This window comes from Heterocephalus glaber, unplaced genomic scaffold (assembly GCF_053883595.1).
Source record: "Heterocephalus glaber isolate CG9 unplaced genomic scaffold, H.glaber_assembly_v1.0 deba00001762, whole genome shotgun sequence".
NCBI lineage: Eukaryota > Metazoa > Chordata > Mammalia > Rodentia > Bathyergidae > Heterocephalus > Heterocephalus glaber.
Window position 1 is genome coordinate 2,575,198 of NW_028258459.1, and position 12,989 is coordinate 2,588,186.

A 12,989-nucleotide genomic window follows, 5' to 3' on the forward strand; every position below is an offset into this window, starting at 1 on the left:
GTCCCAAGTTGAGCTCCCTGTCCTACTGCAGGGTTGAATTCTGCAAGGTTCTACTTCAGGTTCCAACTGCCCTTTCCCTGAAGATAGACCAGGTTCCGATGGGAGGTGATGATCCCTCCAACTTACCCAGTTCGGTGGTCTTGTGTCCCCTGTGTCTTTGTGGTGTGGAACCAGGTAGTGGTACAGCCAGGAGGCCAGAGGTGGGCGGGGGGTGGTGGTGGTGGTGGTGGTGTCCTGCAGAGGCCCCCGTGGCTAACCGGATCGCTGCCGTGGGCGTGGCCAGTGGCGAGGGTTCCTTACCTTCTGGCTGGTCCCTGCTGGTGTGCTTGGCGTGGGCTGGATGGAGCGGGGCTCCTGGAGACCCTGGACCTCTCTCTCCTGACAAATTGTCTTTAAAAAAATAGTATAGGGTTCATTGATCTAATGGCCCTGTTTTTGTTAACTGGATGTGATCCAACTTGTCCTCAGAAATCTAACAAATTTTACCTATGGTCATTCCAGAGGCGATGGGATTTTGGATTATTTTTATTTTTGCTTTTCTATATGTTCTATTTTCTTTCTTAATGATAAACATAATTATTTTCTCCAAGCAAGGCAAAAATCTCACGGAAGACATAGAAATGCTCTTGAAGACATTAGCAAAGGCAGATTTGGGGGATGATCATAAAGTAAAATTTACTCTGAAGTAAAATATAATGTACTGGTAAATATAAATGTGATTTTATTAGAATTGGAGAAGGAAGAGCTAAAGAGATGGTTGGGATACACTCTCAGTAAAAGAAGAATTAGAAATGAGTAAATGGCTGCATTCTACCTCAACCTTTCATAAGAAAGAAGATAACAATGTCTTTCTCGTCTATATGACCAGTCACCACTGACATTCGTAGCTCTTGGTCCCTGATCAGACAGCAAGGTTAGGGTCTATAATTTATTAGTGGTTGTTTAGGCTGAAGCCTGGCTTCCTGATTTGTCCTTAGCATAGGTGTATAGCGGTTTCTAGAACCTAGCTGGCCAGTGGCCAAACCCTGTATGAACTCCGACTCAAACAAAAGTCAGAGTAAGTAGGGTAGAAGAGCAAGCTTCTCTTCTTTGAGCACTACCTTGCTTTCTGTGGCTTCCTAGGTCATGCCTGTGTAAGATACTCCCTAGCTTATAATCTCATAGTTCTCAGCTCTAAACAATACATTGGACTAGAATATGTTTAAAATCATTTCTAGGTCTAAATTTTTATCTTTGCTCTAAACCTCTTACTATGGAAATTCTGTGGATATATTTTGCCCTCCAAGGTACATGCCGTAAGCAATATCTGGGCCAGTGAAGCATTCAAGCATGCACAGATTAGAAAAAAGAAAAGAGTTGATTCTTTGAATTTTTTTGAGGTTAAGAGTAGGAAAATTTATCTGGGAATAGGAATGCGGAATAGGAATGTGGTGTAAGAATAGCTCCTGAGAGACAGGAGGGGTCTGAATGGGTTGCCCTTATTTCTTGATTTTTGTTTTTCCTTTCCTCAGCCTTTTATGCAGAAATATTGATATCTTTGACACTCTTAGGTAGTAGATGCTGGCCAGTGGGCCTTGGATTCTAGCTTATACCCAGACTTGGGGGATAGCTTTTTATAAATCAATGGACAGTACTGCCTTACCAGTGTCCCTACTCCCCTGAAAAGACTCACATCAAGTTCTGTTCTTTTTTAAGGGGAGGAGGGTTTAGAACTGGAAGCATAGGGGACCCAAGGAGGCGGTGGGTGGGGGGGTTGTCCCTGAGAGGTGCCGGGAAGACTTGCCAGTGTCATCATATTTCTGCTGAGGACAGGTCATGTGCATCTTGGATTGTTTAGGAGTGGAGAGAAGCTACAGAAAAAAACTAGCTTCAGTATGTGAGAATATACAGCAGTGCAATACAGTAGCAACCCTGCCACTGATTTGCGCAATTCTTATCAATGTAGAAGTTGTCTTTTGTCTTTGTTATTTTTTAGTATGGATAATATGAAAAGAGCTTTATTCCAACAGGGCTTGGTAATTGACTATGGTAGGAGAGGGACCAGAAACCTTTTCCCTTCTGCTTCTAGCTTAGGGGGATAAAAAGATCTAGAAGCAGAAGATGTCACTGCTGCTGTGCGTTATTGAGTTACTAACGGTAGCAGAGAACATTGTTTCAAGAACAAAAGATATTTAAAAGTTAACAAATGGAGTAAATTATAGGACCACTTTGCTATGCCTTCATTTCTTCTCCTAATCATGTGTGAATAATAATCAATGGATTTCACATTCATACTTTATGAAACGGAATTTAGTGGAATGAAAGAGTTAAGTTGTCTCAATTAACCCCTTCTTGGGACTTATTAATTTCAGCATGAAATTTTCACTGATTATTTGATTAATTCTAACTGTATTATACATATCTGCTATGTGCAGGATATTTGGGTATAAGAAAATATATAGAGGATTTTATTTTTGAAATTGAAAAATAATCATCAAAGCAGTATGCATCAGTTTGCAGGAAACTCAAAGTTTTCGGATAAATTTCTGCAGCTGGGATAGCCTCCTTTGAGGACCATCAAGTGCTTGGGAAATTGCTAGTGCTGATCAATTTAGAGGAAGACTAAGGAAGGATTGCTCCAATTTGTTGTCATTAATATAAACTTTTAATTGGCAATAAGTGTTTGTGTTAACTGGTATCATGTAAAGCCCTTAATGAAATTCCACTGTTTCTGGTACTTTGCTACCATACAAATGAAATCACTCAATCTGGGAAGGGAGTAAAGAGTTGAAATGTATAAATAGCAAATGAGATCTCTTTGAATGGGAGTGGTGCTTGGTGACCATTTTGGGAATGAACTGAGAATGGAAGCACAAGGTATTTCTAGCAGTTTGTCCTTGTCCAGACTGAATTAATGATTGAGATATGAGTCACAAAGGAAGTAAGTCTGCCCCCAAATGAGCCGACTGAGGGGCCTTCCAGGGAAGGGGAGTATGGTAAGCAATGAAACGAGATATTTTTAATCTTTTCATAAAATTTATCAGAACAATTGGACAGTCCATTAAAAGTTGGCATGTTACCAGCCACATTTAAACATCTACTAAGGCTCTTGCATCAGTCACAAAGGACATTCTGTCCTTGGTACTGCAAGCCAATACCACGTAGTAATGACAACGTTAGTGACTAAAAGTGTGTCAGTGAGACATGGAGCACACAGGAATAGGAGGGCACCATAGCTGTGTCTAAAGCTAGTCATGAGGGTTTCTTGGGACCGTGTCCTATTAACTGTATTAACTGTAGATACTCAGAGGTGACTGAGGGGAAGCTCTTCATTTATTTTGGAGCATACTGGGAAATTGTCTTGTGCACAAACCAGTTTCCTAGTCTGACATAAGGAATGGTTCATCCTGAACCTTGAACACATTCCTTAAGCATATTGCATACAGCTTTTGAACTGTATATGAGAAGGAAAATGATTGCTATCTTGGGCTGGAATAATATTCATAACCAAAAGAATAGCAGCCTTATTAAGGAGATGAGCTTTCCTGGCTCATTACGTGCCAACATCTTTCTACTAAATGCATTCTTTCCTGTTTATATCACGCTGCTTAAGAGGTTTTGAATGATGACTGTCTTGCAAAAGAGAAATGCTATGATATCTTAGCAATCATGTCTAATTGGGGTTATATCAAATGTTGCATAACATCACCTACATGTTCAGCATATTCCTGGGGGGAAAGAAGAGTAAACCCTATGACAGACACCTGGCTTCTTGGATATTTTTTTTTTTTGGTACCGGGGATCGAACTTGGGACCTTGTGCTTTGGAGGCAGGCAGCAGCACCACGGAGCTAAATCCCTGGCAAGGATAAATTATTTTCATACCAACAGCTGAGGTGGTCTGGTGAGCTACAGGGCTGAAGATTTCTCCTTGGCAAGGGAGTCACCACTGATCTCCATGTGCTCGTTGCCATTCTCAAATGGTCTCCTTAGGCCCCTGCCATGGCCTCCACCCATTTCCTTCCCACCCTACCAGCCTTGCAAAGTGTCTGCTGTATTACAAAAGTTCATAGTGATGCAGTGACCTGGACTCAGCTCCCAGACAGCTGCTTTGAATCAAGAAACACTCGTCAGAGCACAGACTCAGTTTATAGCTGCACGGGATGGATGAATTACAGGAACCAGCCTTCTGTTCCTTTTCCAAGTTTATGGTCCAAAAGCATGCAGTGCTTTCAAACAGGCATTGCTTGTTTCTGAGGTATATGTTAATAATATGTGGGAATTCATGGAGGCTTCTTTCCTTTTACATAACACCTAGCATGTTAAACTCTTGCAGGAAATGAGCTATTTCACATATGTGAGTTATTTAGGCTGCTGGATACTACCTTTTAAGTACCAAAGCTTGGCTTATTTTTAGCCCGTGTTGTGGCTATATTGCTTGGATAAATTGTGTACTCCTCTCCATTTTACACTGAACAGAATAAACCACACTGGTCCTTGCCTCGCAGCTTCAGGGTGAATATGAGCATCAGTGATTTTATCGTCTCCTGGCACAGTGCTCTCCTGGGGAACTATTCAGGTGTGGCCCCAGCCTATCACTCTGAATTCTGACACCTGCCTCAGAAAGTTCTTTCCCTGCCTTGCTTTCATTTCTTAGAGCAACCAGTGTTTCTGTTGGTTGCAATAATCTCTCCCCCCTTCTGTTTGCCTGCACAATGCCTCCTACACTCCCCACCCCAGGCTCTGCCAGGCCCATTTTTTAGTTTCCTGCATGTGATCTCTGTGCATTGGGAAACTGAGTGTGTTAGAACTGTGTGTTCCAGAGAGGGAATGAACAGATTTAGTAGGGGTGCAGCGAATGCTAATAGGTGGGGAATTCGGAAAGGCGGCATGTTGTCACGCCTCATTTGAATGCTCAGGGGCTCTTTTCATTTCCTTCCCCACCCTAAGCTGTGCTCTACAGTAGTGTTGTTCATATTATTTGTTATTGCAGGCTCCCAGGACTCTGCAGAGGTGCAAGAGGCTGCCAGAAAGCGTATGTGTGTTTGCAGTAGCTGCATCACAGCACAGTGATGAGAGCTCTGGACTCCCTACCTCCATTTTAACCAGAGCAGTGTCCATAAGTTATATCATTCCACACACTGAAGTTCCAGGTATTGTTTCATTAAGAGGTGCAAACTGAGAAATAAAAACCCAAAACAAGTTCAAAAGTAAGGCAATTTCTTTTCCTCTCAAAAAAGGGCAAATATGGATAAGTAATGTGGTAGTATAATTTGGTAAATGTTCAATTACCCTCTCCTAGAACGCAAGTTATACTGTGGTGTTATTATGGGTTGGGAAGGCATTTAACATTTTGGAGATGTTAAGAAATCATCTAGCACAGAGTTTAATTTACTATCAGAGATAAGAAACCCTGTATTATAAAATTGCAATTGCCATTTTACATAAATTGTACAACCCTTTTTCTTTGTACAACCCTTTTCTTTGTACAACCCTTTCTAAAACATGACCTAATGGTCATGTTTTAGAGCAAAGGTTTCAGATGAATTTTTGCAGCTGGAATAGACTCTAGTGGAAACATGATGGGTGCCGTGTATAATTTAAAAAATTTTATTAGCTACATTCACAAGGAAAATAAATAGACAAAATAATTATAATACTTTAGTTAACCCACTATATAACATATCTTCAGTTTAATATATAATCAGCATAAAGTCACACTGCTTCAATTTTTCAATTTAAATTATTTAAAATGGTTTTCAATTCTTCATTCATCCTTACTACATTTGAAATTCTCTGGCACATGGGTCTAGTCTGAGTGTTATGTTAAGCAGTACGATTTTAGGACGTTTTGAATACATTTAAAATGTCTACAAGGATTGGCTGGAACTTCCATGAGAAGACCTTAAAGCAAATTCTTGTTAATTCAGGATCCACTAGTTTGGAATTTATGATAATTTTATCAGAGTTCAACTGAAGTTTACAATCTGATCTCTCTGTGGAGAAAGGTTCTGCTTGGCATATTTGCTGTATAAATCAGATCATAGCAGGCATATTTAATCCACTTAAGAATATTAAGTGTTTTCTGGGACTTTAGCACAACATTTATGAATGCAAAAATATTCTGCTATGAACAGCAGAATGTCCTACATTCATTAAAGGACAACTAACAGGGTGACCTTTCCTGGGACGCTTTGTTAGCAGTTATTATTATACTGTTTTTGAAAGATTTATATGCTGGCTTTCTTCTAAAAGTGTCTAAAAGTCTGATTTGTTAATGTTTCATATAGTTCTTAGCTAAATTAAACTTCACAAGTGTAGTCTATGTTGAACTTAAATATAAAAATAACACACAGCTTTGCTTCAAGGTGATAATAATATGTTCCTTGCAGGGTGATGAAGTTAAAATGAGATAAGGCACTTGATAAACTGCAAAATGTTTCATGCATGTTATTTATTCACTTAGTACATTATTTCTTTAATAGCTTTTATGAGCCTGGCTTTGTGCTAGCTGGTAGGGATATATAGCTGTGAATGAAACGGGCAGATAAGATTGCAGCTCTCATGGAGAGCTGATGAGAGAGACAGACAAATAGGCAATTGAGTGGTGTTCTGTAGTAAGAGATATGGTAGAAGAAGAACCAGATGTTAAGAAAATCTGTAGGAAAGCCACATACCCCAGACAGTTACAGGGATGCTGAGGGAAGCCTACCTGGAAAAAGTGGCATCTGGGACAAAACTATCCAGCTGGTTCCGAGTTAGCTAAGGATGCATGTGAACTGAGTAGGAAGAGTAGACCGGATAGAGGAAATAGAATGTGGAAAAGCCAAGAAGTGGAAGGGAGTGTGGAAAATAGTCCTGGAAATGAAAAGCATCTGCATGACTGAGATAGAAAGGACAAATGGAAGAGGGCACCGTGGTGATAGAGGTCAAAAGGCCAACAGGAACAAGATCACAAAAGAACTAAGGAAGTTGAGCTTTTTTTTAATGGAAGAGCAATGAGTGACCCCTACAGGAGAGCAAGTGACATGATTTGGCTGTGCTTCCAGAAAGGGTGAGAAGGAAGGGAGCCTTGAGCTCTGCGGGGCCTGAACCGAGGGAAGGAGGGAGAGTTTGATGGATACTTAGGAAAGAAAGACAATAAGCATTGTGATTGATAGGACAGCACAGGGACAAGGAAGATGATGAGGCAACTGGGTGGTACTTGCCATTCACTGAAATACAGAAAACTGCGGGTGGAGCAAGATGTTAGGGGGCAGGTGGGTAAGAATGCAAGGACAGTTGTGCCCTGTGCCAGTTCATTGTGATCATCACTTTAACTGGATTGAGACACCTAGCAGATTAGTAAAGTGCACTTCTGGATGGGTAGTGGAGGCGTGGCCTTGGGGACTGTATCTGTCCCTTTCTGTCAACCTTCTTCTGTGCTCTGCTTCCAGGCTTCTGTGAAGTTTGCAGCTTTGGTCGGCCTGGCCCTTCCACCCTGAGGTTGCTGCCTTAGAGCCAGCCAACCATGGACTGAAACTTCTGAAATCATGAGCCAAAATAAACCTCTCCTCCTTTAAGTTGTGAGTGCCATGTATTTGGTTCCAGCAGCAGGACAGCTGACCATACATGGCCATACTGCGGCTGATGTTCTCTGGCAATCTCTACAGTCCGCTGCAAGTGTGTATAACCAGGGTCTGCTGAGATGCTGCCTTTGAAATTTAAATGGAAATAATCCAAATCCCATCCTGCGTGCAGTGGGAGCCCCAGATCCTTCCCAAAGTTTCTACAGATTCTTAGGAGAGTGATTAATGTTTTCCCTCATTGCCTCTAGACCTCAATTCTGGCCTCTGCTGAATTAGTTCCGTTGATGGATCATCTCCCCTCTCTGGTTCTGTGCCACATCATCCCAGCTGTTGAACTAAGCTCCTTTTCCTTAATTTTCACAAAACCCAAACCCAATCATGCAAGACTATTGTGTATGTGGCAGGCTTGACTCACGATTTATGAAGATGGAAGGAGTTTGGGTGGCAGCAATGCAGTACAATTTATAAATGAATAACTGTTAGGCTATTCTGCCAACCTGGGCTCCAGCTTCCTCCTGAATTGCTTTGCCCTCTCTCCTTTCCCTTTCTCAGTGCCTCCTAGCAACAGAAGCAAACAAATAAAAGCAAAGAAAAAGAAAACAAAACCGCCCACTGTATTATGCAATTAATTTCTTTGTAGTTTCTTTCCTCAAGCCATATTTGCATATGCAAAGATGTGTTAATGTGCTCTGCTTCCAATGTATATTTCTCAATTTTTGGAGCGGTACAGAGAGTTATTCACCACCCATGTGAATGATACCCCTAAGAGAAAAATGACCACAGTTCCTTGTTTTGATTTTAAACATCCATTTTTTTCCCCTTCATTACAGACGACTTTGACCCTTGAGAGAGATGTGGATGTAAAAGTTCAGCAGTCAACAACAGAAAGCTGCTACTTGAAGCACTAGGGGGGTAGAAATGATCACCTAAAAGAAGGGAAGGCAGCCTAGGGCAGAAGCCCAGTGCACACCACTATTTAAGCCTTCGATTTTAAGGGAAACTCAGAAGAAAAGGGGCCTTCAGAGGGGATTAAGAAGAAAAGTAGAGATGTGGGAGAGAAAGCAGAAGAATGTGCGCTCATGAGAACTAAGGTAGAAGGGTACCATCTCTTGTGAGGAAGGAGATGACATCGGGATGCCGTGTCTCGGTAACCTAGTGTCTGTCAGAATGCCTACACTACAATAAGAGCTAAGGATACAAGTCAAATCGAAACAAGCAACCTTGCTAATCTGAATTCTACTCTCTTACAGCTAACACAACAGTTGTTCTCCATATATTTCAAGTTCTGCACATATTTCACATTTCCAAAGTGCTCCTGCATTCCCTGCTGTCATGCACGGCATAGCTTGAGGTCCTCTGCCAAATGTTCTCTCAAATTCTTCTCTTTCTCTCCTGCTTATAAAAAGCAACATTTGTCTCTACACGTGTCTTCTCTGCCTCAACATTTCTTTGTCTCTCTCTTCATTTTCTTGTGTCTTGGAAAATCAGATGTCCCTTCTTTTTTGGCAAAACTTACTACATGTCTACTAACCCGTCCCTTCAAGGGAGCTCTGATCTGTGATTTTGTGAAATGTGCAGCTAACCAAGATTAAGAAAAACCTGTGCACCCAATTAGTATTAAACACCGTTTGGGCAATTGTATATTCTAAAGTATTGTCTCCAGGATAGTGTTGTCAGTGAGGGGAGAGGAAAATAAACGGGCTCATGGTGAAAAGTTGAGAATTTCTTTTCCATTTGACCATTTTACTCCCTTTCAACTTGAAACTTTCGGACACAAGACTATTCCTGCAGTTCCAGTTCTCCGTAGCTCGCTTGTGTTAAATTCTGCAATCTGACTCCTGTTAGCAAAATCGCTCTCCCTGGGATTTGGCTTGCCAAGTCAATGAGTTTTCCTCAGACCTTATCCATCTAATCCGATTTGCAGTATTTGATACTGTGAGCCTCTTTTCCCTTTCCTTTGACTCACTGATATTCCGTTTGATAGCTTCTCATCCTTTTTCTGCTCTCTTTTGTGGAACCTCGTCACGGTCTAACATCCTTCCTTTCTAAGTGGGGACTGCATTTTGAACTCTGGGTCTCCATTTTGACCTGTCTGTTGATCCCCTAAATCTGAACAGTTTTTTTAGTGTGCATCTAGAAATAAACCATACTTGATTGGATCCTGTTTTTTTATAATTCAACTATAAAAGACATTATTGAATAAATTCAAATGTACACTAAACATGATATTAGAAGATTATTTAATTGTTTTAGGTGTGATAATGGTTTTGTAGATTTATAAGGAAACATCTTTATTTTATATTTATTTATTTTTTTGGTACCGGGGATCGAACTCGGGTCCTTGCGCTTGTGCAGCAGGCGGCGAAACCACTGAGCTAAATCCCCAGCTAAACATCTTTATTCTTAAGAGATACATGCTGAAGTAATGAGGGGTAAAACGTCATGATACAGTATCTGCAACTTACTTTTATTTTATTTATTTATTTTTTCCAGTATTGGGGATCGAACTCAGGATCTTGTGCTTGCCAGGCAGGCCCGGCGCCACTGAGCTACATCCCTGGCCCTGTAACTTACTTTTAAATAGTTTAGAAAAATCTACACATGCACACAACCATGTACAGGGACATGAAACAAATATGAAAAAATGGTAGCAATCACTGAATCTAGACTGCGACTCTATAGAGGCGTTCCTTATAACATTATGTAAATTTTGTATGTTTGAAAAATGTAATAACTAGTGAAATAAAAGTTTATAATCTCCCCATGAGTCCCAAGCCATCTCTGCCTCCCGAATTCCCTGTATTCAGGAATGGTGCCTTAGTCTGCGGTGGAGTGAATGCCTGTGAATTTCTTGCTCTGAACCCCTTTTCTATGAACTGCTTCTCTCCCAGCCCTCTCAGGTGGTTGTAAAATGACATCCTGTATGGTGTCTCAAAGCACGTGGCCAAATGTTCACTGATGAATCCATTCTCTTGGATTTTGAAATTTTGAACTCAGAGAATCACCTAATGGCAAAGGCTACAAATTGTAAATTTTAGAAATACTGACAGTCAGGGTCTTTTTTTTTTTTTTTTGCCATAAAAGGAAATTTCACAGTAAAAGAAGACTGAAGCAGATAAGCCAAGAAGGATAGAAGGAGGGTCCTGCAGACATTTTTAATGGTCTCTTCTCTATGGGGCACCATGTTCTTAGTTGAGAAAATGCAATCTCCAAGGATGTTAGGGTGCCTGGTAAATTCAGAGAAAAATCAGTCTTAAATTTTAGTTTGTTACATCTTATTTTTGGAAATGTTTTAATACAAAGTTTTTCACAAGTACTGGCTTTTTGTCTCTAGTCATAGCTTTCTTCATCAAATGTTTTTATAAGACAAAATTTGTCAAATATGTTGCCCATATTTATGACATTTTTCCTCTGTGACTTTTAAATAGCATAAAATCAGGGGCTTTCTTGAGTTCATGCTATCATGGTATAAAATATATATTTATTCAATTAAAAATGGGAGCTTCTTAAAAATACTCTTCCCATGAGTAAGGATACTCTAAAGCACAATTAAGAATTTAAAAAATGAAGTTTTGTATACTATCCGCATTGTGATTGTTTGATTTTGTCAGTCCCTTTTTTGTTTTTGTAGAGCTATATTTTGGTGTCTTGCAAACTTCATTTTCGATAGTTAGAATTTGCTAAAAGTTTTAAAAAGCGAACTATTGTCAATCCATCTGTTAAAGACTCAGATTAAAGTTTTAAAATGATTTTGAATAAAAAGTACCTAATATTTAGATAACTAATTTGTAAGAGATCAGTTAATAGAACACTTAGGTTGATTTAAAATGTAGTTTTGAAAGAGTTGAAAATATCTAAAGTCTGATAGATACTGGTTATCAAAGTGAGAAAGTACAAGGGTTGGTCAGCACATACAGTGAATATTTAAATAAAATATTTTACAGGAATAGACACATCACCATGAATCCACCTCAGAATACTCCCCCTTGCTTCATATACACTTATCCCATATTTTTCGTGTCACTTTCAGAAGCAGTTCTGGAAGGCCTCTTTTGTGATTGTCTTTGCATAAAAAATACGATGAATGCCACTGCCTAGTGCCATCCAGCAGAAAACCAGGTTCATAAAAACATCACAGTGTGCCTTCATCTACCTTATTTATAGGATCTGGCACCTTGTGACTTCTGGTTCTTCTCCAAAGTCAAAATGATCACGAAAAGTAAACATTTGGAATTGCTTCAGGACATCAAGGCAGCCACAGCAGCACAACTAAAAGACACTCAGGAAAGAGGACTTCTAGAATTGCTTCAGAAAGTGGCAAGAATGATAGGAATAAGTGTGTCAGGGGAATATTTTGAGGAGGATTAAGAGCAATATGTTTTTTACTGTAATATTTTTTTTTGCTTGCATTCTTTTATATCACTTATTTTATTCTAGGTATACAATACATTTACATTCATCATTGCGATCTTGTACATGACGTATCTTGGTTCTTATTTTTTCCCCTTCCCCTGCCCTCCCTTCACCTCCTCCACCCTTCCCTATTTACATAGATTTCGTTTCCATTTTTTTTCTTTTCTCATATTTTTTCCTTTCCCTTCTTTCCTTTCCCTTTCCCCTCCCACTTCCCCTACCCTTTTGGACCTTTTCTACTGTAATAATTTTTTAAAAACTTAAACATTCACTGTAGGTTTTTAAAATCAAACTTGTACATGCTAATATGCTGGAATAATTTTTGGTATTCAAATTAGCTTCCTGATGAAAATGTAGTTTGTTTATAATTGTGTACAGATAAAATATTTGAACATTTGAACAGGTAAAGCATCTATTCAAATTGGAAGACATCTACCTTCTTTGTGTACATATGAATTTGTTACATGTGCATAACAAATCAAAATACATTCCTGTGCTCTATAATCTTCCTAAATTAGTAAAAATGATGTTTTTACAGTGACACTGTGTTTCACTCATATCTTGCATTTGTGTTGGTACTCCAAAATTATTTTATTTTCAGTATTGAACTCATTGTTGAAATTTTAATTAAATTTACAATAAAATTCACAACAAAGTCATGTTTCACTATCATTGAAATCCAAAGCTCTACTTTGATTCCATGAATTGGATGAAAGAAATAAAACATTATTGGAGAATCCATTTGAAGGATGAGATGACCATATAACTAGCATCTTTTAACTCTTTGGGAAGTTCTTCTGCTAATGCAACCATTATATTATTAGCTGTAGCTTTACTTTTCCTCAAAACCTTAGGAAATTTGGGATTAAAAGTGAATGAAATTAATAAAGAAGTCATTTGATCTAAAGAAAAATCATGTTTCACAGAGTGATATGTAAACCTACTAAGTTTTCCAGTACATGCTGCTGCTTTTTGGCCTGTATCTTCCGGTTGTTGTGTAGGCAGTGATAACACTTGGGCTCCCATAGTG

General features: G+C 39.4%; 1 protein-coding gene across 1 annotated transcript in view; it reads left to right on the plus strand.

The window, feature by feature from the left end:
* LOC147821122 (uncharacterized) overlaps nt 1–12,500 on the plus strand; it is a 114,188-nt gene extending 101,688 nt beyond the window's left edge. The window contains exon 4 of the mRNA XM_087202031.1: nt 4,972–12,500. Within this exon, the coding sequence (XP_087058157.1) occupies nt 4,972–5,051 (80 nt within the window). The 3' untranslated portion in view covers nt 5,052–12,500. The remainder of the gene's footprint in view (nt 1–4,971) is intronic.
* Nucleotides 12,501–12,989: the final 489 nt, after the last annotated feature.